Below are 26,748 nucleotides of genomic sequence, written 5' to 3' on the forward strand. Positions count from 1 at the left end.
CACTTAAATAAAGAACCACTTACTTATGTCTTTGCACATAGTGCTTTTATGTATATGGGATAAGATCTTAGGAGTATACTGCTTGTGTGTATATATTTAATTTTAACAGATTGCTTTCCAAAAAGGCTGTAATGCTTCTCATTTCCACCAGCAATGTATGAAAGTACCCTTTCCCCCACAGCCCAGCCAACACTATATGCAAAAGCTCTATTCTATTTCTGCCAGGCTGATGAGTGTGAAGAGATAGATCGCTTATTTTCAAATTGCCTTTCCCTGACTGAGAGTAAACGTGAACATCTTTTCATATGCATATTGGCCAAATGCCCTGAAAAATGAAGAAGTTTAGTTTTTCTTCTTTTTAGGGATACCCCATAGGGCTTTTTAAAGTATACCTAAAAACAAGTTTATCTAGCATACCCATGTGAGTAAAATGGGATTCTCTCTAGATATTCAAAACTAAGCCAGACTGGAAAAGATACTCAGCTGTGCTCCCCAGAGTCATTGAGGAATTCTCTAGTTCCAACCTGAAGTATCTAAGAGCAGCGGTCCCCAATCTTTTTGGCACCTGGGATCAGTTTCGTGGAAAACAAATTTTCCACAGACCAGAGTGGATGGGTGGTTTCAGGGTGATTCAAGCACATTATACATATTGTGCATTTTATTTCTATTACTATTATACCACCTCCACCTCAGATCATCAGGCATTAGATCCCAGAGGTTAGAGACCCCTACTAAGAGGGTTCAACATGGCCAAGGGTTTGTCTTGGGGGTTGTGGACTGAGTAAGGCACAAAGACTTAAGTCCATTGGTGGAGTTAGCTGGGCAGTCAGCACTGCCTTCAGACTTTTTACATTTAGCATGTGCTGTAGTACACAACGGAGAAGGCAATGGCACCCCACTCCAGTACTTTTGCCTAGAAAATCCCATGGACGGAGGAGCCTGGTAGGCTGCAGTCCATGGGGTCTCTAGAGTCGGACACGACTGAGCGACTTCACTTTCACTTTTCACTTTCATGCATTGGAGAAGGAAATGGCAACCCACTCCAGTGTTCTTGCCTGGAGAATCCCAGGGACAGGGGAGCCTGGTGGGCTGCCGCCTATGGGGTCGTACAGAGTCAGACACAACTAAAGCGATGCAACAGCAGCAGCAGCGGTAGTACACAAGCCCATCTGCTCTCTGGCAGGACACATCCCATGTGGTAATAAAACCAAGAGACACTGAGGTACTATGGCAGCATGACAGTTCATATGAATTCCCATAAGAGCCATATGAAAAACAATTCAAGGAAAATACAGAAAGACTCCATTATGAGTTCTAAGAGGTTTTCCTGGTCATGTTCTAATGTTGAAGAATTCAGGGAGAAACATATACCTGACATTAAAATCATGTCCTGTGATTTTCAATGGTAAAGAAATATTTGTGAGCACTATATTGAATTTATATTCAAAAGCACCTCTGTTATTTTTTTCCTTTTGTCTTTTTACTCAGGAGTAAGGGTGGAGTAAATATGGAAGGCTGAGGTTATTTCTTTCCAAGAATATACTCAATGAAATTTTAAATGAAGTGTTTCTCTAAAAAGACTGAAAAAGAAAGGAGGACTTCATCAGGTAGGTCATAAAAGTGCTAAATATGGAGAAGTCAGAGCCATAATGATGCTCCAAATTAGCTTCCCCGAGGAGGGGATTCTGGCCATAACCTTTGTTAAGTGCTGTAATGTGTAGTAAGTAAAATGCATTATTCATGTAATACTTGAACATACTCTGGGAATTTCTGAAGGACTCCAGGAGGAAAATACGGTTTGTCTTTCAGGTGATGAGAAGAATCTGGATCCTGATTTCAAGCAAATAATACAATTCAAGAGCAGCTTGCATTGATTTCATAATCTTTAGACTCTCCCTTCCCTCCCCAGTAAAAGCAGAGGAAATATAATTTAATCAGTTGGGTAAGAGCCTGTGCTGATTATCTGAGCCCTCTCCTGAATTCTCAAAGGTGGGACTGCCATTCCTAATGCAGGATTTGCATTCAGCCTGCCTTTGCTAAGTACACAACTGCTGTTATTTGTGTATGCGAATTATTTCTTCTATAACAAGGCTGGAATTACATTCGGGAATTTAACTCAAATTAAGTATTCATAACAGGAGCAACTTCTTTTAATGTCATATAAAGCACCATTGATACTTAAAACATAGACTGTCACAAAGTATCCTGCCTCTCCCTGCATACCTTAGGTTCTAACCCCATGATTAAATTTTCTGTCAAAATATTTTCTAAGTTATTACCAATGGAATGAAAGGAATTCAGGTGAGAGTCGATGCTTATTTCTTAAAAATTCTGTTTTTTTAAAAAAGAATATTCAGCAGATATTTACTCCCTTTTCTTTGGAAACTTGGTGGCACAAACGGCCCAAGGATGCTTTCAAAAAGAACGAGAATGTATTTAGGACACATTACTTGTATTTGTGTGCTTACATGCTAAGTCGCTTCAGTTGTGTCCAACTTTTTCAGACCCTAGGGACGGTAGCCTACCTCCAGCCGGTTCCTCTGTTCATGGGATTCTTCAGGCAAGAATACTGGTGGATTGCCATGCCCTCTTCCAGGGGATTTCCCCAACCCAGGGATGGAATCCATGTCTCTCATATCTCTTTACCACTAGGCAGGTTCTTTACCACTAGTGCCACCTGGCAAGCCCTACTTGTACTTAAGTGTTACTTACTGAAGTTGGCTACTCAGTAATCAGAAAATATACCCAGGATGATATTAATAACTTCAAATATTACTCAGCAAGGTAGTGGTCTTTAAACTTTCAGAACTCATGCTTGGAGCCTCAGTTTCTTATCTCTAAAATGGAAGTGATGCCTATGGTAAACTAAATTATGACAAAGGAGGCAAGAATATACAATGGAGAAAGGACAGTCTTTTCAATAAGTGGGGCTGGGAGAACTGGACAGTTGCATGTAAAAGAATGAAATTAGAACACTCCCAAAGACCATGTGCATGTGTTCATGCTAAGTCATGTATGACTCTGTGCTACCCTATGGACTGTGGCCTGCCAGGCTCTCCTCTGTCCAGGGGGATTCTCCAGGCAAGAATACTGGCGTAGATTGCCATCTACATGAAAATAAACCCAAGATGGATTAAAGACCTAAATGTAAGGCCAGATACTATAAAACTCTTAGAGGAAAACATAGGCAGAACACTCTCTGACATAAATCAAAGCAAGATCTGTTTTGATTCACTTCCTAGAGTAATGAAAATAAAAACAAAAATAAACAAGTGATACCTAATTAAACTTAAAAGCGTTTGCACAGCAAAGGAAACCATAAACAAAAAGACAACCCACATAACAGGAGAAAATATTTGGAAATGAAGCAACTGACAAGGAGTTAATCCCCCAAATTTTCAAATTTTTTGAGGCTCAATATGAAAAAAACAAATAAGTCAAAAAATGGGTGGAATATCTAAACAGACATTTCTCCAAAGAATACATACAGATGGCCAAAAAGGACAAGAAAAGATGCTCAACATCACTGATTATTAGAGAAATGCAAATCAAAATACAATGAGGTGTCCACCTCACACCAGTCAGAATGGCCACTATCAAAAAAATCTAAAAAAATAAATGCTGGAGAGGACGTAGAGAAAAGGGAACTTCCTTCTCTGTTGGTGGGAATGTAAATTGGTACAGCCACTATGGAGAAGAGTATAAAGGCTCCTTAAAAATCTTAAAATGGAGCTACCATATTATCTAGCAATCCCATTCCTGGGCATATATCTGGAGAAAACCATAATTCAAAATGATCATGCACCCCAATGTTCACTGCAGCACTATTTACAATAGCCAGGCCATGGAAGCAACCTAAAGGTCCATCAACAGAGGAATGGATAAAGAAGACATGGTACATATATACAATGGACTCAGCCATAAGAAGAACAAAATAATGCCATTTACCACAACGTTCATGGACACAGAGACTGTCATACTGAGTAAAGTAAGTCAGACAGAGAAGGACAAGTATTGTATCGTATCACTTATATGTGGAATCTAAAAATGTGGTACAAGGGAACTTACCTACAAAACAGAAACAGAGTCATACATACAGAAAACAATCTTGCGGTTACCAGGGAGAAAAAGAGGGAAGGATAAATTGGAAGATTGGAATTACATTCACACTATTACATATAAAATAGATAAGTAAAAGGAACCTACTGAATAACAACAAACTCTACTCAATACTCTGCAGTGACTGGTATGGGAAAAAAGTGGATACATGTATATGCACAACTCGTTCACTTAGCTGTACAGCAGAAAATAACACATTGTAAATCTACTCAAATGAAAATTTAAAAAATAAGTACAATAAAATGGGGGTCTTGGACCCGCTGTGAGGCTTAAATGAGATAACATATGAAAAGTACCTCTTCTGTGTCTGACATGTAGCAGATATTAAATAAATAATAACCATCATCATTATTTTTAATTTCACCATTATTATCTTAACAAGGGTCCACACTCTAGAAATTAGAATAACTCATGTTCTTCTATGCATTTTCTCTCCATAAGAAGTAAAGCAGAGCTGGGAAAGGCTGCTTGAGAGTTATTGCAGAAGAGTGATGGTTCTTCATGCTGAAGGAAATAGTCTCATTACAGCATGTGTTGCCTGCTCTAGGTCCAACAGTGGGCTTGGAGAATCCATATCTCGATCACAGAACCACAAAATTCAACTAAATTCTACCAACATCTACTGAAATGAAAGAATCAGAAGATTTACTGTCAGAAGTCTAAACCAGCTTCAAACTCCTCATTATTTGGACCATTTGGGAAAAGCTATTTAACCTTTCTCAGCGTGTTTCCTCATCTGTGAAAGGAGACTAAGAGTCCCTACTTTTTAGGCTTATGATAGGAATTAAATAAATATGGTGTGTGCAAGTGTACACAAAATGCAAACCATTAAACAAGTGTATTTATTTGTGCAAACTGCAGTGAGACATGTCCCAGGTTCAACCACACTATTCCATGGTCCCTCTAAGTCCAAACCTACCTGTCACACCTGTGTATTGATTCAGAACTTATAAAATGTGTTCATGGTACCTGTATGATCTCTAATTATCTCAGAACTTAAGCCATCCTTCTATGTTACTGGTGAGCCTAAATACCCTCCCCACCACCCCAGCCCCATCACACAGGTATGTATGAGATTTTGGTAATTTAGTAGAGCCATTAACTAGACAAAGAGTGAAAGAGATATACAGAATAGAATAGGATGTTTATCAGAAAAAGGAAATGGAAGTGAGTCCTGTAAAGGTGGGAGGGTGATGGGAAAAGATCCTATACTACTATAAAAAATAGATCATGTGATAGAACAAAGAAACAGAATGAGTAAAACCAGTTTGCTGCCTAGGCTGAGGAAGAAGAAAAAAGATCAGGCATCAGAGCTGTCCACAGGGAAGGAACGAGTCAGAGTAAGGTAAGTCAGAGGAAAAACAACGTAAGTTGTATGAGAGGATTTCTTCTTTCTAGCTTAGGTAACTAACTGAGACTCCTCTCTGCTCTTAAAGGCTAAAGAAGTCTTATAGACATGAGCACATTATAAATGGCACAGTCAAGATTTTTCAGTAAAGATTTGAAACTTCCTTGGCATGTCAGGGTGACCCTGTTACTGGAGTTCTCAAATGAATAAGAGAAAATGGAAAATAACCTGAGTCTGGGGGCTCATTCTCTTCTAGATTTCATAACTGTTATTTTGCAGATGCTGTTTAGCATAGCTATTTCTCATTCAATTGATATTGAAAAAAGCAAGAGAGTTCCAGAAAAACATCTGCTTTATTGACTATGCAAAAGCCTCTGACTGTGTGGATCACAACAAACTGGAAAATTCTTAAAGAGATGGGCATACCAGGCTACCTTAGCTGCCTCCTGAGAAATCTGTATGCAGGTCAAGAAGCAATAGTTAAAACCAGACATGGAACAACAGACTGGTTCCAAATAGGGAAAGGAGTACATCAAGGCTGTATATTGTCATCCTGCTTATTTGACTTATATGCAGAGTATGTCATGTGAAATGCTGGGTTGGACGAAGCACAAGCTGGAATCAAGATTGCCAGGAGAAATATCAATAACCTCAGATATGCAGATGACACCACCCTTTTGGCAGAAAGTGAATAAGAACTAAACAGCCTCTTGATGAAAGTGAAAGAGGAGAGTGAAAAAGTCAGTTTAAAACTCAACATTCAGAAAACTAAGATCATGGCATCTGGTCCCATCACTTCATGGCAAGTAGATGGGGAAACAATGGAAACAGTGACAGACTTTATTTTGGGGGACTCCAAAATCACTGCAGATAGTGACTGCAGCCATGAAATTAAAAGACACTTGCTCCTTGGAAGAAAACCTATGACCAACCTAGACAGCATATTAAAAAGCAAAGATATTACTCTGCCAACAAAGGTCCGTCTAGTCAAAGCTATGGTTTTCCCAGTAGTCATGTATGGATGAGAGTTGGACTATAAAGAAAGCTGAGTGCTGAAGAATTGATGCTTTTGAACTGTGGTGTTGGAGAAGACTCTTGAGAGTCCCTTGGACAGCAAGGAGATCAAACCTGTCAGTCCTAAAGGAAATCAACCCTGAATATTCATTGGAAGGACTGATGCTGAAGCTGAAACTCCAACACTTCGGCCACCTGATGTGAAGAACTGACTCAACAGAAAAGACCCTGATTCTGGGAAAGATTGAAGGTAGGAAGAGAAGGGAACAACAGAGGATGAGATGATTGGATGGCATCACTGACTCAATGGACATGAGTTTAAGCAAGCTCTGGGAGTTGATGATGGACAGGAAAGCCTGGCATGCTGCAGTCTATGGGGTCGCAAAGAGTCAGACACAACTGAGCGACTGAACTGAACTGATATTGAGGACATGGCCATTTCCATTATAAGAATTTGAAGAAAGAGGAACAAACGGTTATTGATGAAAGGGGATTAGCAGAAGGAACAAAGGAATCTCCTCCCCCTCCTTCCCTCATTCCCCTGACCATCATCCTCAAAGAAAGCCCCAACTGACTCCATCATGCCCCTGTGGAAAGACCACAGGGACAGCTGCCTTTCTGGCTAACCCACATGACATGAAACTACAAGAAAGGAAAAGAAACACGACAGACAAGCATTTGCACTGCTTTCAGTCTCAAACTTCCATAGAGTAATATTTTGATTCATGGAAACTTGAATCTACAATTTTACAAACATCAGTGGAAAACCTATCTTTATCCTACCCTCCATATGTAGTCTGGTACCAGTCTCTAACAGGGCTGTTAAACTCTGCACAGACCACTTTATAAAAATAGGCCCTTTTATCTGCTGCCAGAGAGCAACAAAAGAACTCTTGTGTGTCTGTGGAGATTCTAGGATTATGTTAGAATGGATAATAGAAAGACAAATACTTGCTAAAATATTGTCTGTTACTCCCAGAATCGCTATAGCAATACCCAAGCCAAGCAGCTGAGAAAAGCCTTAACACACTATGCAATTCAAATGCAGCCCATCACTGCTGCTATAATTACAGGTGCCTCCCTTCCTCCTCTCAGATCTGTGGATAAAAGCCTAGGGCTGAATTTGTATCTCAGCTGCACAGAAGCTGAAACTAGTAGTCAATAAACACAGAGAACTCTGCATTTGACAGACAGGCTCTTGTAGGACAGAGCTAACCTATTGTTCAACTGTTCTTCCACACTCACATTATCGGGATGACAAAAAGGGAAGGGATGTTTTTGGATGCTCCCCAAATCCAAGGACTTTATTTCATTTAAGCCCCACAAAAATCACATGAGGTGTTATTACTCTTATTTCTATATTTTAAATAAGAAAAATGAGACTCAAAGATTAAGTTATTTCCTTAGGTTACACACCTTTCTAAGTAGTAGAATTTGCCCTGGAATTCCAGTCTTTCCAACCACATTGTCCATGGGAAAAACACATGCCTTTTGCAGATCAGTGTGGAATCAGGTTCCTGTCAATAGTAGGTTATTAGCGATGGGTTTCCCTGGTGACTCAGTGGTAAAGAATCCACCTGCAATGTAGGAGAAGTGGGTTCGATTCATGGGTTGGGAAGGTTCCCTGGAGAAGGAAAAGGCCAACCCCTCCAGGATTCTTGCCTGGAAAATCCCATGGACAGAGGAGCCTGGCAGGCTATAAAGTCCATGGGGTTTCAAGAGTTAGATGTGACTTAGGGACTAAACCACCATCACCACAGCAATGGGCCATTGTTCTTATAACTTGTAAACTCCTCCCAAAGGCTAATACATAACAATTTTTAAATTAGAACTCTGCACCTCCACGCTTTTAGGGGAAGGTGGAATGATCAAGATTTAAAACTCACTGAAGCTGTATCTGTGTGCAGACAGAGAAGAATATTGAACTTATGGGCAACCTAAAAGATTAAAAAGAGTACATCAGGGTAACTAGAGAAGCAATATTTGGGAAGACACAGAGAGGCAATGCTTAGAATCTCTAGAATCTCTGCCTTATTAAAATATTTGTGCCAAGGTTATAAAGGTTCTATTAAAGGAAATGGACAGTGTCCACTAGCCATGTGAAAATTCACCTTCTTACACAGTGTAAGCTGTTCTCAGATTTTAGCTGTACTAACATTGAAACCACTTCTTTCTCGCTGAGCAGGCCAAAGGGATCTCCTTTCAGTGCTATAGGCTCCTCTCAAATAGAGAACCCAGGATAATTACTTCCAACGTCCCACTCAGTAGATCATACCATTAATCTATCTCAAAGGCTCCAGCCACACATTTTTATATACCATTTACTAGAAATTTATGAAGCCTTAACATGTCCAGTTTTTAAAAAAAAGATCTGAAATACATAGAAAAAAAAATAATCGACAATTTAAAAGTATACCCTTTAAAGAAAAACCTGGGTAAACCTAGCAACAAACCCTGAGGAATTACCCATTTCAGAATGTTAATTGCTATGTGGAAGTGACTTTTGAAGTTCAATTTAATTTCCTGAAAACCCCAAACAACTCTATTTCCCTACAGAAAATAATTAAGCATCGGGGATGATAACATGATTAGAAAGTAAAACACCTGGAATTTGCTTAGCGAATCAGAATGCAAAGAGAGGACTGCTGTGAAACTGCGGCTGCTCCTCTCCTGCCCAACCTCATCACCACTGCTGAAGAGCCATTATCATCTTCAGAAGGTGGTGGGGGTGGGGGAGGGAGGCCTGCCACTGTAGAGAAATACTCCACTATTTATTCACCTCTCTAAAGGTCTACTGGGTCCTGGCTGATCATCTGGCCCCGCTTGTTCCTGAAGGGCAGCCCACTGGCCTGAAAAAAGCTCCATAGAACTCTGGGGTAGGGGCGGGGGATCATCCTTGTGAGAGTAAGATGCAGAAGCATTTGATCTAAATGAGCCTGAACCAATTACAGAAATCAATAGTCTGTGTTGCAAAATCAATTAAATGATTGACCAACTGATTGATTATATTAACACTTAGGTTCTTATACAGCAGATACTTCACTAAGCACTATATGTGTGTTATCTCTTTTAATCCCAAGAATGACTTTATAGGTGAATACTATTATCATGCCCATTTTGTAAGGAGCTAAAACTTAGGAAGATTCAGCAGCATATTCTAATCACACAACTCAAAAACAGCAGAGCCAGGTTCAAACTAAGATATGCTTAGTTCAAGCCCAAATTCATGACCCTATAATAGAGCTGGTTGATAAATGACAGACATCTATACAGTGGAAAGTCAGACACTTAAAAATTGGATACAAAAAATACTTGAAGATAGAAAAATGTTCACAATAAAGTGTTGTGAAAATAAATTAATAAAACATGTACAGTAAAGAGTCAAGGAGATAAATCTCAGAATGACATTTATGGTGAAATAATGGGTGATCTTTAATCCTTTATATATATAATATATATATATATATTTCTATTTTCTACAATAACTATGCATCACTTTTATACTCAATCCAAATATTTTCATTTTAAAAGGCGAGCAAATAGAAGCAAAATTACAATAGTGGTTTTAGGTGAATGGCACAATTATGAGAGATCATTTTCACTTTTCCATATTTTCCCAAATGTACCACAAAGCATTACTCCATAACTATACACACACAGTTAAAAATTCTAAAGAGCTGAGCTGCTTTCTAAAATGTATAACTGGACGCCTGTGGCAGAGACTATCAGTGGTTCTTCAATGTTCATTCTCCATGTCTTCTACAGGAATAGACCCTGAGATTTTCAACTGGGCACATTTCCTGTAATATGGCTTCAATCCCCAGCCTCCTGTGCGCACAGATGTAGCCATGTGCCTAAGTTCCTGTCCATAAGTTATGAGATCAAATGGAGTGTGCAACATCCAGGACGTGTCCATAGTGCTTTTGGGAAGGTGCACAAGATGGCTAGACTATGAGAAAGGCCACACCAGATGCCAGATATAGATGCCAGAAGAGACAGCTGGAAGTAACATAGACCCCAGCAGGCTGCAGATGGCATGGCAGATCCACCATGCCATCCCTGACTTGAATGTGAGAGCCAAGAGAATATCTCTCATTTAGTTTTGTCTTTCTAGAAGGTAGGGTGAAGTTTATGTTACTGAATCTACATTCTAACTAATATAGTACTGAAACACTTAATCTACACTAGTTCTCTCTCTCCCTCTCTCTCTCTCTCTATACACACACACACACACACACACAAATGTGTATGTGTAAGTGTCATGCATATATGTGTGAGTATATACATGTGTGTATATGTATATATATGTGTGTGTGTGTGTGTGTGTGTGTGTGTGTGTATATATGAAAAACATTAATGGCATCACTATGATTTGAGACAGGAGGCCCAGACCAGCTGAAGACTTCTGATGGAGCAGTGGAGAGAAGGAACACATACAACACAGCCACTCTAATAGCTAAGCTAATATCAAGAATGGAATGTCCAAGTAAATGCCTTGAGTGAGTGAATGAAGTCACTCAGTCATGTCTGACTCTTTTCGACCCCATGGACGGTAGACAACCAGGCTCCTCCATCCATGGGATTCTCCAGGTAAGAAAACTGGAGTGGGTTGCCACTGCCTTCTCGAGGGGATCTTCCCAACCCAGGGATCAAACCCAGGTTTCCCGCATTGCAGGGAGACGCTTTACTCCCTGAGCCACCAGGGAAGCCGCAGTAAATGCCTTAGTAGATCACAAGTCTTAATGAAAGATGCAAACAACAGGTTTTAGAAATCTTTCCCTGCAGATGTAGTCAGATTCCTCTCTTTATGTTAGATTATGTATTTACATGTTACTGTGTGCATTTGTCACATCGCTTTGCAATTTTCTTTTAGGTGGCTACCTATACCTGTAGAATATGAGATCTACATAGACTTTTTTTTTTTTTTTTTTGGACGTGTCCATGGCATGCAGGATCTTAGCTTCCTGATAAGGGACTGAACCAATGCCCTCTGCAGTGCAAGCACAGAGTCTTAACCACTGGACCGCCAAAGAAGTCCTGATGCAGAGACTTTGAACTTCTTAGTGTCCTAAAGCCAATGGCATAAGGTAAGCAGTGAAATGTTTGCTAAATGAATGATTCAAAGAATGAATGAATGAAAAAATAACAAATAGGATTACTGGTTGCTTGTACAAGTACAGAATTAAATACCAAGGTATTTATTACAAATAGGCAATAGATTACATGATATATATTAAAGTACAAACTCTAAATATTAGCAAAAAAAAATCTCCAAGCGTATACATTTTGGTAAGTTATATCAAACTAAATGTGAATTTCTTTGTGTGTGTGTGCTCAGTCATGTCTGAGTCCTTGCAACCCTATGGACTGTAGCCCACCAGGTTCATCTGTCCATGGAATTTCCCAAAGAATACTGGAGTGATTCCCATTTCCTACCTAGAGGATGTTCCCAACTCAGGGATCAAACTTGCATCTCTTGCATCTTCTGCATTGGCAGGTGAGCTCTTTACCACTGTGCTACATGGGAAGTCCCGAATTTCCTAAAGTCAATACAGTGGATTCTTCAAAATTAACAAGGTAAGGAGATAAAATATTGAAACACAGCCTATAGTACAGAGTTTTAAAAATATAGATCTTGCTGCCTATAAGAAAAAAAAAAAAGTATCATTAGGAACCTCCACATAATGTATTTTGTAATAACTATATTTGGGGGAAATTTTCATATTTTGAAGCTTCAGTTATATCTCGCTTTTCATTATTGTATTATGTCAATAATTGAAGAACTGGATTAGATACTAATGCTGAATAAATATTTGTTGAATATCTGAATCAAAAATAGAAGCAAAATTGAAAGAGTTGATAGGAAGCTTTTGGCTTCCTCCTTACAATTACAGTATAAAGCATTACTTTATTTTCTGATAAGTTTAGCTTTATCTCTTTCTTGAACAATAGCACCAAAAGAGAGAGATTACTTATACTAAATACAGCTTTTTCTTACTAATATGTAGAGAATTTTTTGTATTCAAGTTCAGTGCCCTTATAACATACACAGTACAAGAGAACAATAAACAAATTTCAGCGTTAAAATTCTATCCACACTTCACTTAGAAAATATGGTACTTTGAAATCTTAGCTAAGATTCTATCCTTGTTTATATTCAAAATACTAATGCAGTTTGGCGACCTGCTAGGCAATAAAAGATGTACAAAATTCAAAGAACTTTGAGCAGTTCACTTCCCTTACTACTTTCTTGTGGCTGTAAAGTTTAGTGAAGTCAGAAACCCCTATTTAAAGCCAATAAATGAGTATCCTTGAATAAATATAAATGTATTATTATCTACCATATGCATTTTTTCATATCCTGTGTGTGTATGTATATATATATATATATATATATATTTATACTCCACAAATGGAAAGATTAAAGACAGAATAATTCTAGACTTATAATTGTATAAATATACATATGAAAACCTATTCTATCTGTTTTGTAAATAATTTCATTTATATCATTTTTTTCAGATTCCACATATAAGTGATATCATATGACATTTATTTACAAAACAGAAATAGACTCACAGACATAGAAAATAAACTTATAGTTACCAAAGGGAAGCAATGGATAAATTAGAAGTTTTGGTTTAACAAATGCACACTACTGTATATAAAATAAACAAGGACCTATTGTATAACACAGGGAACAATATAATAACTCATAAAGGAAAATAATCTGAAAAATAATATACACATACAAATGTAAAACTGAATCACTTTGCTGTACACCTGAAACTAACACAGCATTGTAAACCAACTATACTTAAATTTAAAAAAAAATTAGATAACAACAACAAAAAAATCTGTGAAATTCATACCATATAAAAGGGTTTTTCATTCTTCTTCCAGAGAACTACACACCACCAAATACAAGTTTTTGAAATTACATGTTTCCATTAATTAAAATAATTGACAATATTTAAACATATAGTGACAAACACAGCTAAGTCCAAATAAAAACTTCTGAGGAATACTAAAGTTAACTCAATGAGCTTCCCCAATTCATATCCTAAAATTATCATTAGCATTTAATTATGATGATTTCAATACTTTAAAGTCTCTAACCAATTTATAATTGTGCTACTATTAATGGTACCATCAATAAGGTATCTCCTATACATAATTCTGTATAAAGTCTCCCATATTGCAATTTAAATTATTGGAATATACGTAATAAACTTGTGTCTTACCTAATTGGTAATTAATATGAAAAGCTCTTAGTTACCAATAATTTGGACAGATACAAATATTATCAGTTTTAATACTAAAGAAATGTATATAATTGACAATGTCCACCTGAAACAAATATACAAGCACTCTGGTTTCATTCCAAAAGCAGTGTACAGATTTCAGCTCTTGGCACCATGACCTAGCAATGACACAGACAGTATAGTCACAGCAATGGGAAGGTGGGGTAAGGGTGGATGTAGTTTAGTCCAAGAGATTTCTAATGAACACCATCTAGGCTAGGCTCTATTTTCTGCCCAGATTCTGGGCCATTTCCATGTACTCATTCATGGCAACTAAGTTAGGGTCTTCTTAACTAGAACAGATGCCTGCTACAATGTTTTTCTGATAGATTTTTTGAAAACAAAATTTTAAAAGGATCTGTTAGGGATGACTTTAGTAGGAGGTTGAGGGGGAAAGGTCCCACAACTATTCATCATCTTAGACATTATTTGTAAAACAACACCTGCTTAAGATCCCTTTGGGCTGTGGGGTTGGTTATGTGAATGTGAATATTCTAAATGCTTACGTTTTAAAGGATCAGTCAGCCCATCCGTGGTGTGCTGGGAGCCCAACACTGTGTGTTCTGCAAGGAATGATAAAATATCCAAGCCGCACCCTTATCTACAAAACTCACTCACTGTTTTTCACAGCCTAGTCATGATTATTGATTACCAATCCAGAAAGTTAATGTACCCACCCACTATAAACAGAGGAATTATAAATTTTAAGGTTAAAATCTCTTTAGGATTATCTAGCTCAGTGGTTGATTTTCTACCTGCCTGGGAGTTTTATTTTGTGTGTGTGTGTGTGTTTTTTTTTAGTGTATCCCTTAAGAGTTTTCTTTAAAAATATATTTTCAAAAGTGAAAGCACAACTATCCAGTTGTGAAACTATGCGGTTGTGAAAAACGAAACATTTTAAATCACAGTATCTCCAGGTTTGGCAATCAAGAGTTTAAATTATTAAATGTTTAAAATTATTATTATTATTATTAAATTATTAAATGTGAAACAAGATTTGGGAATCATTTATCTGATCAAATTTCCTTGCCAATGCTTGAATTTATTGTGCAGAATCCCCATCTAAGATAGACCCTTTGGAGGAGACAAAACGATCCAGATTTTTAAAAGGACAGCTGATGCATGGAACAGCAAGAGGAAGATAAATGCATCTTAGAGAACAAGCTGAGGATGAGTGATTGAAACATCAGCCCTAGTCTCCAGGCAGGCTCCCTAACAGATCAACACAGAACCCTCAGGGAAAGGTTACAGAATAGAATAGTGCTCAGTCCTTCACCCACCAGAAGCAGGAATTCAACTGCAACTTCACATACTCCAACATCATTTCCACTACCAGGCAGATGTGCTTCCAGAAAACACACAAACAAGACTTAAGACATTTTTCAACCTGCATTCAGTCCATTTTTCCTTTAGGTTATCATAAAATTTTGAGATTGCCCCTCCTTTATTCCACTCCTGTCAGCTGAGAATCACTGCTCCAAATGGATCAAGTACAGTCACTTGTGTATCTACAAAACATGAATAATAGCTAAAAGTTCTTTATAGGCAGATGGATAGAAGGAAAAAAAAATTAAGTATACATAAAAGCAGGCACAGCTTTTCAGAAAATGTTTTGAAACTTAAACGAGAAAAAATACACAGCTGTGGAAAAGTGAACTAATCTTAAACCACTGGATTTAACATAATTTCTTTGCTTATTACAATATTTTGGCTTTTAAGTGAAAGAAAGTGAAAGTTGCTCAGTCGTGTCTGACTCTTTGCGACCCCATGGACTATGCAGTCCATGGAATTCTGTAGACCAGAATGCTGGAGTGGGTAGCCTTTCCCTTCTCCAGGGGATCTTCCCAACCCAGGGATCGAACCCAGGTCTCCCACACTGCAGGTGGATTCTTTACCAGCTGAGCCATTTTTGCTTTTAGTGGTAATTTATTTCCTACTTTTATTGTGGACATTGGATAATGCCAATTAAATGCCTGATATACAAAAATGAAAAAAGAAACTGTGGACTTTCTCTTCTATCTAACTACCAACATAGTAGAAAGTTGGTTCTAAAAGTCAATAAACCTTTTAAACATGTTTATGATCACTTCAGGTGCAATGCAAGGAAGTCTTAGAAAAGACAGACTATCACAAACATTTTATGCACAGTTTAAGAAGTTGAATGAAATGCACATGAGTAATAACAAATTTGACTTTGCTCTACCCATACACAGTAAATGAATGACTACACCCTCAGTCCCCAAAGTCCTTTTCTACCAATAAGCCCAGGGTTCTATGCATCTTTCTGTTAATTCCAATATTATCCTTGGAAGTTAGATGGAAACCAAGTACCCATTCTACAGAAATATAAATCAAGGCCTAGTGAGATTTAATTATTTTTCACTAGATGACAAAGTAAAAAGTAAAATTCATAATTCAAATAGGTCTGGGGTCCTGAGTTCATGTAGAATTAGAAAATATCACTACAATGAACGCATTCTACTAAAATTGCTTTCAATTTTAATTTAATTTTAAATTCTGATAAATAATTTTATATTGTATAAAATGATACAATGATTACACACACACACACACACATATATAATTTCAGTAAAGGAAATCTCTTAGAATTAGAAACACTATGAATGCCTTGGAGACAATATACTATATTCCTCAAAGATGCTAATGGTACTTTTAAGGTGGCTTCCAATGCATCTCCCTTAGATTAAGGAAACTTTTCTCTGCTTAATCATTTGATATGGCCATGTGTTAAAAAAAATACCCCTTTATTTCATTTCAGAATTTCACTTAAGAAGTACTCGTGATCCCAGGCAAAGAATTTTTTCAGAACTTCAATGATCAAGGACAAGGGTGGGTTCTTTGCTTTCATTTCAATAACACAGAGAAAAGAGATCCACTTCTTCTTCATAAAATGCAAGCTGCAGACTGAGAAACCACTTGACTGCGTGTTGCAGACCAAGTCAAGCCCATCCTTTCACTTCAATTGCTTTCTAGGGGTAACAAATAGGAGTACAAACCCTGTAACCTAAATATTAAAGCTCTGAAAAAGCAAGGCCTTATCTATCCTGTGACAGGGCCAGTCTATTCCTTGTCCCAAAGCTCACCTTCTTAACTTCTGCCTAAACTATTTTCTTGTTCTGAGTCTTCTGCCAATGATACATTTCCCTCTCTTCTTCCCTATCACACTTTTTTTTTTCCTTTAACAGGTCTCAGCCAGCATCTTATCCCGCCTTTAAAAATACAAACCTATAGAAATCTCCTTTAAACAACTATTGTATATATTTTCTGTATCACTCAAATGACACTTTAATATGTATATGTCTTTTCTCTTTAATGGGATTACAAAATCTTTGAGGTCAGAATCTGGATCTTAGACTTCTATTGATATTTGCCTGGTACATCATATGTACTCAATTATTATTTGCTAAATAAATGGTGTGGTGAAAGTTCTGGACAAGGAAGAAGATGACTTCGACTTTGGCAGGTATGGGAGAAGGGGATGGAAGGAGCTACAGAAAGAGATAAAGAAAATGGATAACTCATGGGATACTGTTCTTTGAAACAAAAGGTAGAAGAAACAAAGCAGGCAAAAGTCTTGGGGAAGTGACAGGAACCAGTAACTCTTCCTAAAACTAATACAAAGCAAAGAGAGTCAGAGGCTACCCTAGAAAAATAGCATAATTCACTAAAAAACATTACTTATCCGGCAGTCAGGATATTCACATTTTGATCTAAAATCTGACATTAACTAGCTGTGACCAGAACAAGCGATTTCATTGCCTTTGGCAACTCACGTCTAAACCTTAGATACCAGATCTGATCTCTAAAGACCCCTTTAGCTCAGATATTATACGATTCTATAGTTTTCCTTCATCTTGAGAGAGTTTTCATTTCATTTCTTCTGGACAAAGCGGGGGCCTGAATGCACTAAAAGGTATAATAAACAATACAGAATTATTTGTTGCTAAAAAGATAAGCGGGATATAAAAGACAACATAAAATAAACCAAATGTCTATGGTGACACTGAAGCAGAACTTTTCTTTAACATCTGCTTTGCTTATTTGATCACTTTAGCTGAGCAATATTTCCATTGTAATAGGTCAAGGACTCAAGAGTGAGGCAGAGCTGTAGACAGAAATGGGAATTAGAGACAACACTTTCCAAACACTTGCTTTAGCTCAATGATGGTAAAGTGCCTTGTTGATTTAAAAGGGTGTGAAAAGCATTTAAAGATCCTTTTCACTGGGAGGAGATATGCCAATATAAGAATATCACTGACATCTTATTTAAAACCATCGCGTATGCTCAAAGATTTGGACTAATACAAGCAAAACGATTAATTTACAAATCACCGAGATGTCTGGCATTAATCTAAAAATGACTGTGTATAAGATAGTATTTGACTTCCCTCTTTTTTCAGCCTCCCCTTCAAATCAGTGCTAATCACTCAGCACTCCCTTAGGCACCTGGAATTCTCTTTTGTATCGGAGTATCTCTGCCACAGACACAATCGATTGATCTAATAAACTCATCCTAACTTTACAGTCTAGGGACCATGTGCTCTCCCGTCCAGAATATACTTATCTTAAAACAAGGCCATGGGAGAGGGCAAATGCTAAACCAAAAAGACTGATAGATAGAATTACATGTATCAGTGAGGAAAATATCTGAACCCCACAACCTCCTAGATCCTTTTAGATCTTTACACATAACTCTGCTGTCCAAGTAACCTGTCTCTATTAAAAGAATGTTTAGTTTTAATTAAGAAAATGAAGGGCTCAAATCAATAAATAGGGAAATGCTATATTTGAATGTTGCGGTAAATGGAGAAGAGCCTCAAAGCCCAAATAGAAAATAAAAATGGAAAACGAAAAATCCTGCAGAAAAAATTTAAGGGTCTTCTCTAACCTCCCACTCAGTTTTACCGTATTAGTTTTATCTGATAAGCTAATTGTCACTTTGAAAATACAGCAATATGAAATGTTTGGCTCTAAAGGTGTGAGGCAGAAGACAAATAAGCCAGTAATCCAGGGATGAATGAGTGGGAATGTGGAGTAGGCAGGAGGGTGAAAACTGGTGACTTTGAGGCCACCTCCCATCTAGCTGAGTGCTTTTGATTTGGTCAACTTGGAATTTTTTAAACAATTTTTTAAAAATATGTACAATCTAAATTGGGGAGATTTTTAAGTAAAAACTTGGGTTTCAGGTTTTTCTGGAATAATCAAAGGAACAGGCAACTTTGGGAAGACAATTTCACAAGGCAAGAAGCAGTTGGAAGGGACAATCTCATAAGAGACTGAGGCTTGACTTTCACCATGGTACTGTCACTAAACGTGTTCTCAGTGTAAACCAAAGAACTGTCCTTTTCAGGGGCAGAAGGAACCTGAATGCACTAAAGTATGGTAACCTGAACAGAGAAGTTTCATTAAGAAAAACAAGGGAAGAATTAAAAAGACAGCATAAGACCAAGGTCAAGTATCCAGGACTCCACTGAAACTGCAGAAGAACATTTTTTTAAATTATTTTTGCAGTTTCTCTAGTACAAGTAAGTTCTGTTTAAAGAAAAAAAAAAGTTTAAAGAAAACTCAAATTTGCTCTTTTCAGTTAGTGAAAAGAAAGGATTCATCATCACTTACCCTCAACACCCTGGATCCTCTCAAAGAATTTTAAATGTCTTTTACTTTTGAAATAAAAAACACATATAGTTTCATTTATAAAGTGAGCTCTTAAAGGTATTTCCTTATTAAAACTTGGTCCTAAACCTAGGTTCACAGTACATGGTGAAGGTCTGAAGAAAGCTTATTTAACCTACATTAAATCTTGAAAATGCATTAATGAGTCTTTTAAAGGTATAATTTTAACTCCACAATCTTCAACTATAAAGACTATATAGAGCTAATCTGCCTTGCCCTTTCGATTAAACTTGTTAAGGGCGTTCTATTTAGTCAGCACCCAGAATGGGCCATTAAAATTCTTGTTCGGTAAGAGTTGTGTTCAGTGCTCTGTTGTTTTAAATTCCATTAAATCCAAATGGTCTTTATCACCCCATGACCACCCCTGACTTCAATCAGCCAATTTAATTACCTTACAAAATTGTCAGCAGAAGCAGCAAGGAAAAACAGGAAGCCTTATGACGTTATCAGACTGAAATCTTCCTCTTCAGTGTTTAATCTAGACCAGTCAATAAGGATGATGAGCACCTACTTCCTTCCCTTTCAAGGGCTTTTGACCTTACCTTTCATGCTAAGATTTAGGGTTTAAGTTTCATTTCAAGCAATTCTAGTACCTTGAGAACTGGATTACAAATTGAAAACCCATTTAGAAGATAAAGCTTCACCACCCAAATGCAAAACAATCAACAATTCCATTTCAATATTTCAGACCATCCTACAGAGGAAAACCGAGGATCTTTCAGAAACCCCAGGTATTATGGATGCAGTAGATTAATGATTTAATGCAGATTAATGATGTAGTGACGTAAGGATAGTACAGTTCAAAGACAGTAAACTACTTTCTATTCTGATATGTCAAAATGGACATCGATAATTTCCAAGGAATAAATGGAACTGGAGCTAAAATAACACAGTAAAATCCTAAGAACAGAAGGAAAATAAATTTCTCTCACTTGACTTTCTACCACAAAAGAATAAGGCATCTTCTCTATCAGAAATTTTCATAATTAAAAGAAAATCAGAGATTATGTCATCATTATCATAGGCAACCCTTTATTTAAAGGTGAATAGACTTGAAAAGGCCCTGATAATCAATGATGCATCCCATGCTTGGTCTATATTACGCTCCTCCTTTGTGTGGGAGCATTAACTTCCCTGTGCTGAGTAAATGTTGAAACAGTGTCATTTGAGAATTCAGGGAATGAACACACTGCAATGACACTTAAGTTAAAAAGCAAAAGGTGGTCTTTCTGGAGAAATGCCTACTGACATACAAACCCCTGCATAAAGACAACCTCACAACGCCAGAAAACGTGTTGAGTTCCACGTGTCTGGGTGGAGAAGGGGTGCTATTTCTAGAGGACGGAAAGATCATTTTTCAAAGTCATTTTCTGAAATGAGTGTGCCTCCGTTGATGGATCACATCAGAGCTATTCTTTGAAGCTTCAAGAATAAGTGGGAACTTATGTCAAAAACAGATTTTTTTTTTTTCTTCTTTTTAGTGCGGCAGTAGTGTTTGCGATTCTTGGAAAGATTCCCCTCCCCTGCTTTCCAGAGCTCAGCTGAGCAGGTGTTCGGGCTTTATCTGTTTCACTCAGTAGCCGCTGTTACTCCCCCATCCCCGCCTCCCAAGAGCGTTTTCCAGCTTCCAGATGTAAGGCCACTCCTCCCTCCCGCCCACCTCACCTCCCAAAGGAAGAAAAATCTCTTTCAAAGAACTTGTAGAGAGTGGCAGCTTCCAAGCCCAGCCAATTCGCTTACACTCCTCTATGATGTAGTACATCTGCTGCTAATTATTATATCTGGGAGCACATGAACTAGCCACTAAGTAGGGGGATTTCCATAGGAATCCATTCCGTTCCCTCTCACCCTGTGGGGTTTATAACCTGGGCTGTCTCTGAGCTGGCGGCCTTCACCTTCGGCCTGGGCACAAGGAAGACGCTACGCGTGTGCATGGACGCAGGGCCAGCGCACAGTGTGCCAAGAAGTCCGAGCGCGTCCTGGGAAGACCTCAGCTGGGAAAGCCTTTTAAGAAAGCCGCCCTACTAACACGCCAAAGAGAAAAGCTAGGTCGACATCTGAAGGGAATTAGTGGCCTACCACAAACCAGCTCAGCTCTTCCTAGAGAAGTCTTGGAGAAGCTGTCCACGAGTTTGGGAGAAAGTTTGGGTTCACGTTTTCGTTCTTGGCATTCGAAATGCCATTTCAGATAAGGAATGTGATCAACTCGACCTCAAAGATCCTAAACAAGTGATGGTTTGGGGATTGATTCCTTAAAGAGGATACCAAAGCTCCCTTCCCCCCACACTCCGGACGGGACTGCTAGCCCTGCGCGGAGCCCAATCCCGAGCTGGCTTCTACTCCTCCCCTTGCTTTCCGGGGAGCAGAGGTCGAGCGGACCCGGAAGAGAGGGTGGCGAAAGTAACAAAAGAAACCTTCAAGTACCTCCGAGCCACTGTCATTTCGGGAGAACGAGGCAGTGGGGCCCACGCCCCCGGGGACGGAAGGATGCCGCCTGCGCCCCTCCAACCGCCGGCTGGGCCGGGCCGCAGCTGCGGGGAGACAAAGGTGCCTCGTTTACATCGCCCGCCCCCGCCGCCGGCTGCGGGGCCGAAGCGCACCAGAGAGGGCCCGCGGGGGCGTGGCAGTTCCGCGCATGGAAACGCCGACCCCGGAACGTTAGACCTAACCTGGAGCGGGGAAACTAACCCTCTAACTGTCCAAGCTCCACCGTGTGCACGCGCCCGCTGGGTGGTCGCCCAGGAGAAGGCAGGCGGGGCCAAACCAAGATCTTGGGAGGGGAATCCGCCACGACCCACCCGAGGCGCAACGCCGGCCCGCCCACGGGCGAGGAGCTGACCCTAGGCTGATCCTCAGGTTGCTCCCCCATCGCTCCGGGCTGCCCGGAAGCTTCGGGAAAGCTCCCTGGAGTCGGCGCTCGGGAGACGGTCTCCCAGAGGTGTTTGCAAAGCATCTTCGGAGAAGCAGGCCCGGGTGTGCAGCCCTAGGTCAGGCGAGGGGGAGGGGGCGCCGGGATACAGGCGCTGGCGCACGCGACTGCAGGAAGTTTTCCTGGGAACCAAAGAGGAGTCATTGTGCCAGAGTGGTGGACGTGCCTCCCGAGAGTGCATTTGTCGGCGCGCGAGCGAGTGTGTTTGTGAGAAAGACAGAGAGCGAGCGAGCGAGAGAGAGACTGATCATCCATCCAGAAGATGGGCGGGGGTAGCGAGGGACTTGGCAAGTAACACAGTACCCTAAGCTGCTCCCCTATCCACACCCGTTGGTAGGAGGATGCAGGGTCAAGTCACCGTCATAGTGGGAACGGGGAAAACCGGGAAAGGACTGCTTAAAGCCCACGAAGGTGGTTATCCACCACCTACGGGAAAGGGGTCTGAGGATGGGGCGGTAGCCGAACTGGGCCCGCGGTTGCCATAGTGCCGCTGCAGAGGCGCCAAGCGGCTGGCAGAGGCCACACCAGGGTCGGAGGGGGAAGGGGCTGGAGGCCACCTTCTCACCCGCGCCCCAGAGGCAGCTGCTCCACTAGCGAGTCCCTTCCCTTCCAAGGCTCCGGGCCAGTGGTGAGCCTCTGGTTCACCTTTTCAGCTGAAGTTGAAAATAACATTTCTCAAGAGTGGCTCATACGCGCGCAACCAACCTCCACTTCATTCAGAACATGTTTTTCCCAGAAGAAAATAAAACTCCCGCCATTGCATCAAAATATCTCCATCAGGGAAATGTTCCAATGGTTATAATGTACACAATCCTTCACCACTCAACTCGAGTCACAAACCAGAGAAAATGGATCTCCGTGTGGAAGATGTTTGAATTTAATGGAGAAAATAACAGGTTATCTAGAAACTGGTCAGTTGGTTTAAGGTAGCAAGGCACAGGTGTGAAGGTGTTTTCCTACTCCCCTATTTCTTACGGACATTCTTAGTAAGCACTGGTCTAGGAAAATGTATTTTTGTGTGTGTGTCAGCTCTTTTGGAAAGCTGCTACACAGTCTGCTACAGTCGCCAAGATTTTTAATATGAAGATATGAAATGATCAGCGAATGTAACAATCTAATGATTCAGCAAATATTATGCTGCAAGACCAGAGCAGCAATAATTAAATCTTTAGAGTATTGGTGGTCGTTTTCCAGCTCCCAGCTTTCTTCTTTCCCCACCTCTTAGTCCTCAAACACACTAAGACACTCATTCACAAACACAGTTCAGAAGACACCTCAGTATTCCAAATAAGTAGGTTGTACTACTCAAAATATTGGGCAAAACTACCAAACTGTGGCACTTACAATGCTTGAAGCAGAGCAACGGAACACACGTTTCCAATGATACAGGGACCCATTTAATTTCATCCAAAGAAACAAGCATTCCTGTGGACTCTTGTTGCTAAGAGCAACGTGCTTAAGTACCATCTAAAGGCATGCAGAAAGCAGGAAAACTACAACAGTAGGAATCCACTTATTGTCTTTTCTCATTATCAGTCCTGTGGGCTCCAGGTGTGTCTATGTATTGGTGGGGGAGGGAAAGAAGGGTTCCCTTTCTCAGTATGTGAAAGCATTCCTACCCAGGTTCCACAAAGCCCCAGATAGATGATAAATTTTATCCTTATAGAAAAAGCGTATAAGAAACAGACAAGAGAGAAGATGCTGCTGACATAATGGGAAATGCAGGCAATCACTCTTTGATTTAAATTTGAGTGACTTAATGTATCTGCTTTTATCTCAAAGACACATACTCAGGATTATATGGTTTCCTGCACTCTTTGGTCTAAATCCACTTGAAGTGTCAGAGGAGGTGCCCACAGTGGGAGCCTTTACCCTGTTGGCTTTCTCTTCTCTAGCTCTTATCTACTTAAGGAAACTTTTCCTGACTAGTTCTACTGAAACTCCATTGGCCAGTGGAGAGAGGCTGAGTGTTGCCCACGCTTCATTTCCTCCAAGTAAATCTTCTGGCCAACCTTTCCACTGGAGTCTCATGTTTAGATTTTACTTTGAGCCCTAAAGAAACCTGATTCCTTAAGAAAAACAATGGATTCCCCTAATATATAATTGCCATTTTAGCTTTTTCTTTTTTGTTTAAATCATGCTACAAGTGAAATAAAGGTGCAGACTTAGGCTCCCATACACAGATTCCCTCGGCCTTTATCATCACTGTTTATCATGTATTAGTCTGGGAGGCACAGCGAACAAGATGTGAGAAGACTCACAACTTAAAAACAGACAGAAACCCTTCCTTATGACGCTATTTCACTCAAACAGCAGCCTCCCTGTGTTAAGTACCTTCAACCTTACAACAGTATTTTTTAAAGCTCCGCGTATCCATAAAGGCACCAGGCATTGAGAAAATGGAGAGATTAACCGAAAAGGCTGTCTCTGATGACAAATCAAAAAGATTAGCGCCCTTCACTTGCGGACCTGTCCAGGTCCCACGCGGAAGCGGACAGGCGCCAACTTGCCAAAGAGTTACCAGATATTAACTCATCAGCTGGGGCAATCCGAGAGGCGTGTAGCCCCAGCCGCTCACGTTCTTGGGGAAGGAACTGCGAGCCAAGCCCGGAGGCTCCCGGGGAGACAAGCGGGAGCAGCGGCGGTGGCCGTACCCCCAGCGTCATTACCGACTCTGACACTGGCTACCATGGGGAGGTAACGCAGCGACCACTACCACACACTGACACTCGCCGCATCCTCCCGCGGCTATTTTTTTTTTTTTTTAATAAAAAGGGGGGAAATAAATGAAATGAAAAGCACAAGTGGGTCCTTTCAAACCTCGGAAAGCCTCGGAGCAGGGAACAGGTCGAAATGCACCGAGCCCACCCGCCTAGCAGAGCCAACACGCCTGTTTACATCCGGCTGCCTCTGAGCCGCCAATGGAGAGGGATGGGGAATCTTACCAAATCTTAATACATGTGTGGTTCCTTGAGAATATCCAATCCACAGTAAACAGAGCAGGAGTTTAATGGTGCGCCTGAAGACTGGATTACTTAGAACCGGGGAAATAATCTTCATGGTGTTTCTGTGTCCACACGCGCAGCACCCACTTCCCCGATCTAGCGTTAGGCTCCCGGTTTGGGTAGGAATGAGGATGCGTCGAGTGGTGGCCGCAGACACGATCACGGCATGGTCACAGAGAGGAAGGAGTCTCCGCTTCCCAAACCCATTAGCAATCGCTGCATGTTCTTCACTCACTGCGCCAAGGAGCAACCTTCCACTGCAAGGGATGGTGGGACATCCATGTTAGTCGGGGAGCATCCGGGAGAAAGCCAGCACGCACACCCACAATGTCCGGCCGCGCGAGCCTGGGGAAGCAGAGGAGGAGGAAAATCAATAGGAAATCCAGCCTTGGAAACCGCCGAGGCGCCGGGAGCGATCCACGGTCCCAACACAAAAGGCGCTTTGCTCGCAAAGGTTTCGCCAGGCCCTATTCCACTGCACTGCTGCACAGCTTCTGACGTGAAGCCAAGATTAAGTGAGAAAAATTGAGATAGCTGCTTGCCTCTTAAGGCTTCCTGCCAGTGAGCTTCCCAATATCTATTATGCAACCAGTCTGGTCGCCCACCTTGAGTTGCAAGGAGGAAGTTGGATTTATTTATGTGGGGAAAAACAAGTGCTTTTATTTCCAGTAAAAAGTCTTTACTAAGATAGTGACTGAGCTATGCAAGTGGACTTCCTACATCAACTGATGAATTTTAATAAATGACAACCTAAGTCAAAGTCACTTTGCCTAGGAGTCGTGAATAAAGAAGTGGTCTAAAACAGAGAAATTTACTGCAAATGTAACTTGTTTTTAGGCTGAACAAGGGTCTTTTTATACTTTTAGAATTTTGCCTAGGCATTAATATAGATTGAAATACTATTGGAGAGGTAAAGATAGTCTTTAAAAACTTGAGTGAGACATTCTTTGATTACTACGCAGTAATAAAAATACATTTCTGCAAGTGGACTTTTAGGGAGGAAATGTTAAAATAAAATGAAGGAATCATATTTCCCCACCCATTTTTTACCTTATCTTAAAATAATTGTGAATATATTAAAATACAATGATATTTGAAAAGGTGCAGCAAACTCCAAAGGCTTCAATAATTTATGCCCAAATTTCCTCTCACTTTGATTTTCTGAATATCTTTTTCTTGAAGACATGAAATATGGAATTGTAGCTTAAGTGGCATTGAGTGTCATGGTTTTGTCTAAAAATGCCTTATTTTTTAGTGTTCTGATCAGAATAATCAGAGTCCCCAGTGACTGTTGTCTTGGCTTTCACAATTTATTCAAGGAAAAAAGTACATAAT

The 26,748-nt window shown here is 40.0% G+C and overlaps 1 protein-coding gene across 9 annotated transcripts in view; it reads right to left on the reverse strand.

Moving 5' to 3' along the window:
• GRIK2 (glutamate ionotropic receptor kainate type subunit 2) overlaps positions 1-25,750 on the reverse strand; it is a 731,316-nt gene extending 705,566 nt beyond the window's left edge. For 7 of the 9 annotated variants that reach the window (XM_061427738.1, XM_061427732.1, XM_061427735.1 and 4 more), the window contains exon 1: positions 25,354-25,468. In XM_061427738.1, the coding sequence (XP_061283722.1) occupies positions 25,354-25,468 (115 nt within the window). Of the gene's footprint in view, positions 1-21,903; positions 22,228-25,353 lie in introns of those variants that run through there. The other 2 variants (XM_061427731.1, XM_061427736.1) reach the window with 2 other exon arrangements.
• Between the last annotated feature and the right edge of the window lie 998 nt (positions 25,751-26,748).

Source organism: Bos javanicus, chromosome 9 (assembly GCF_032452875.1).
Source record: "Bos javanicus breed banteng chromosome 9, ARS-OSU_banteng_1.0, whole genome shotgun sequence".
Lineage (NCBI taxonomy): Eukaryota > Metazoa > Chordata > Mammalia > Artiodactyla > Bovidae > Bos > Bos javanicus.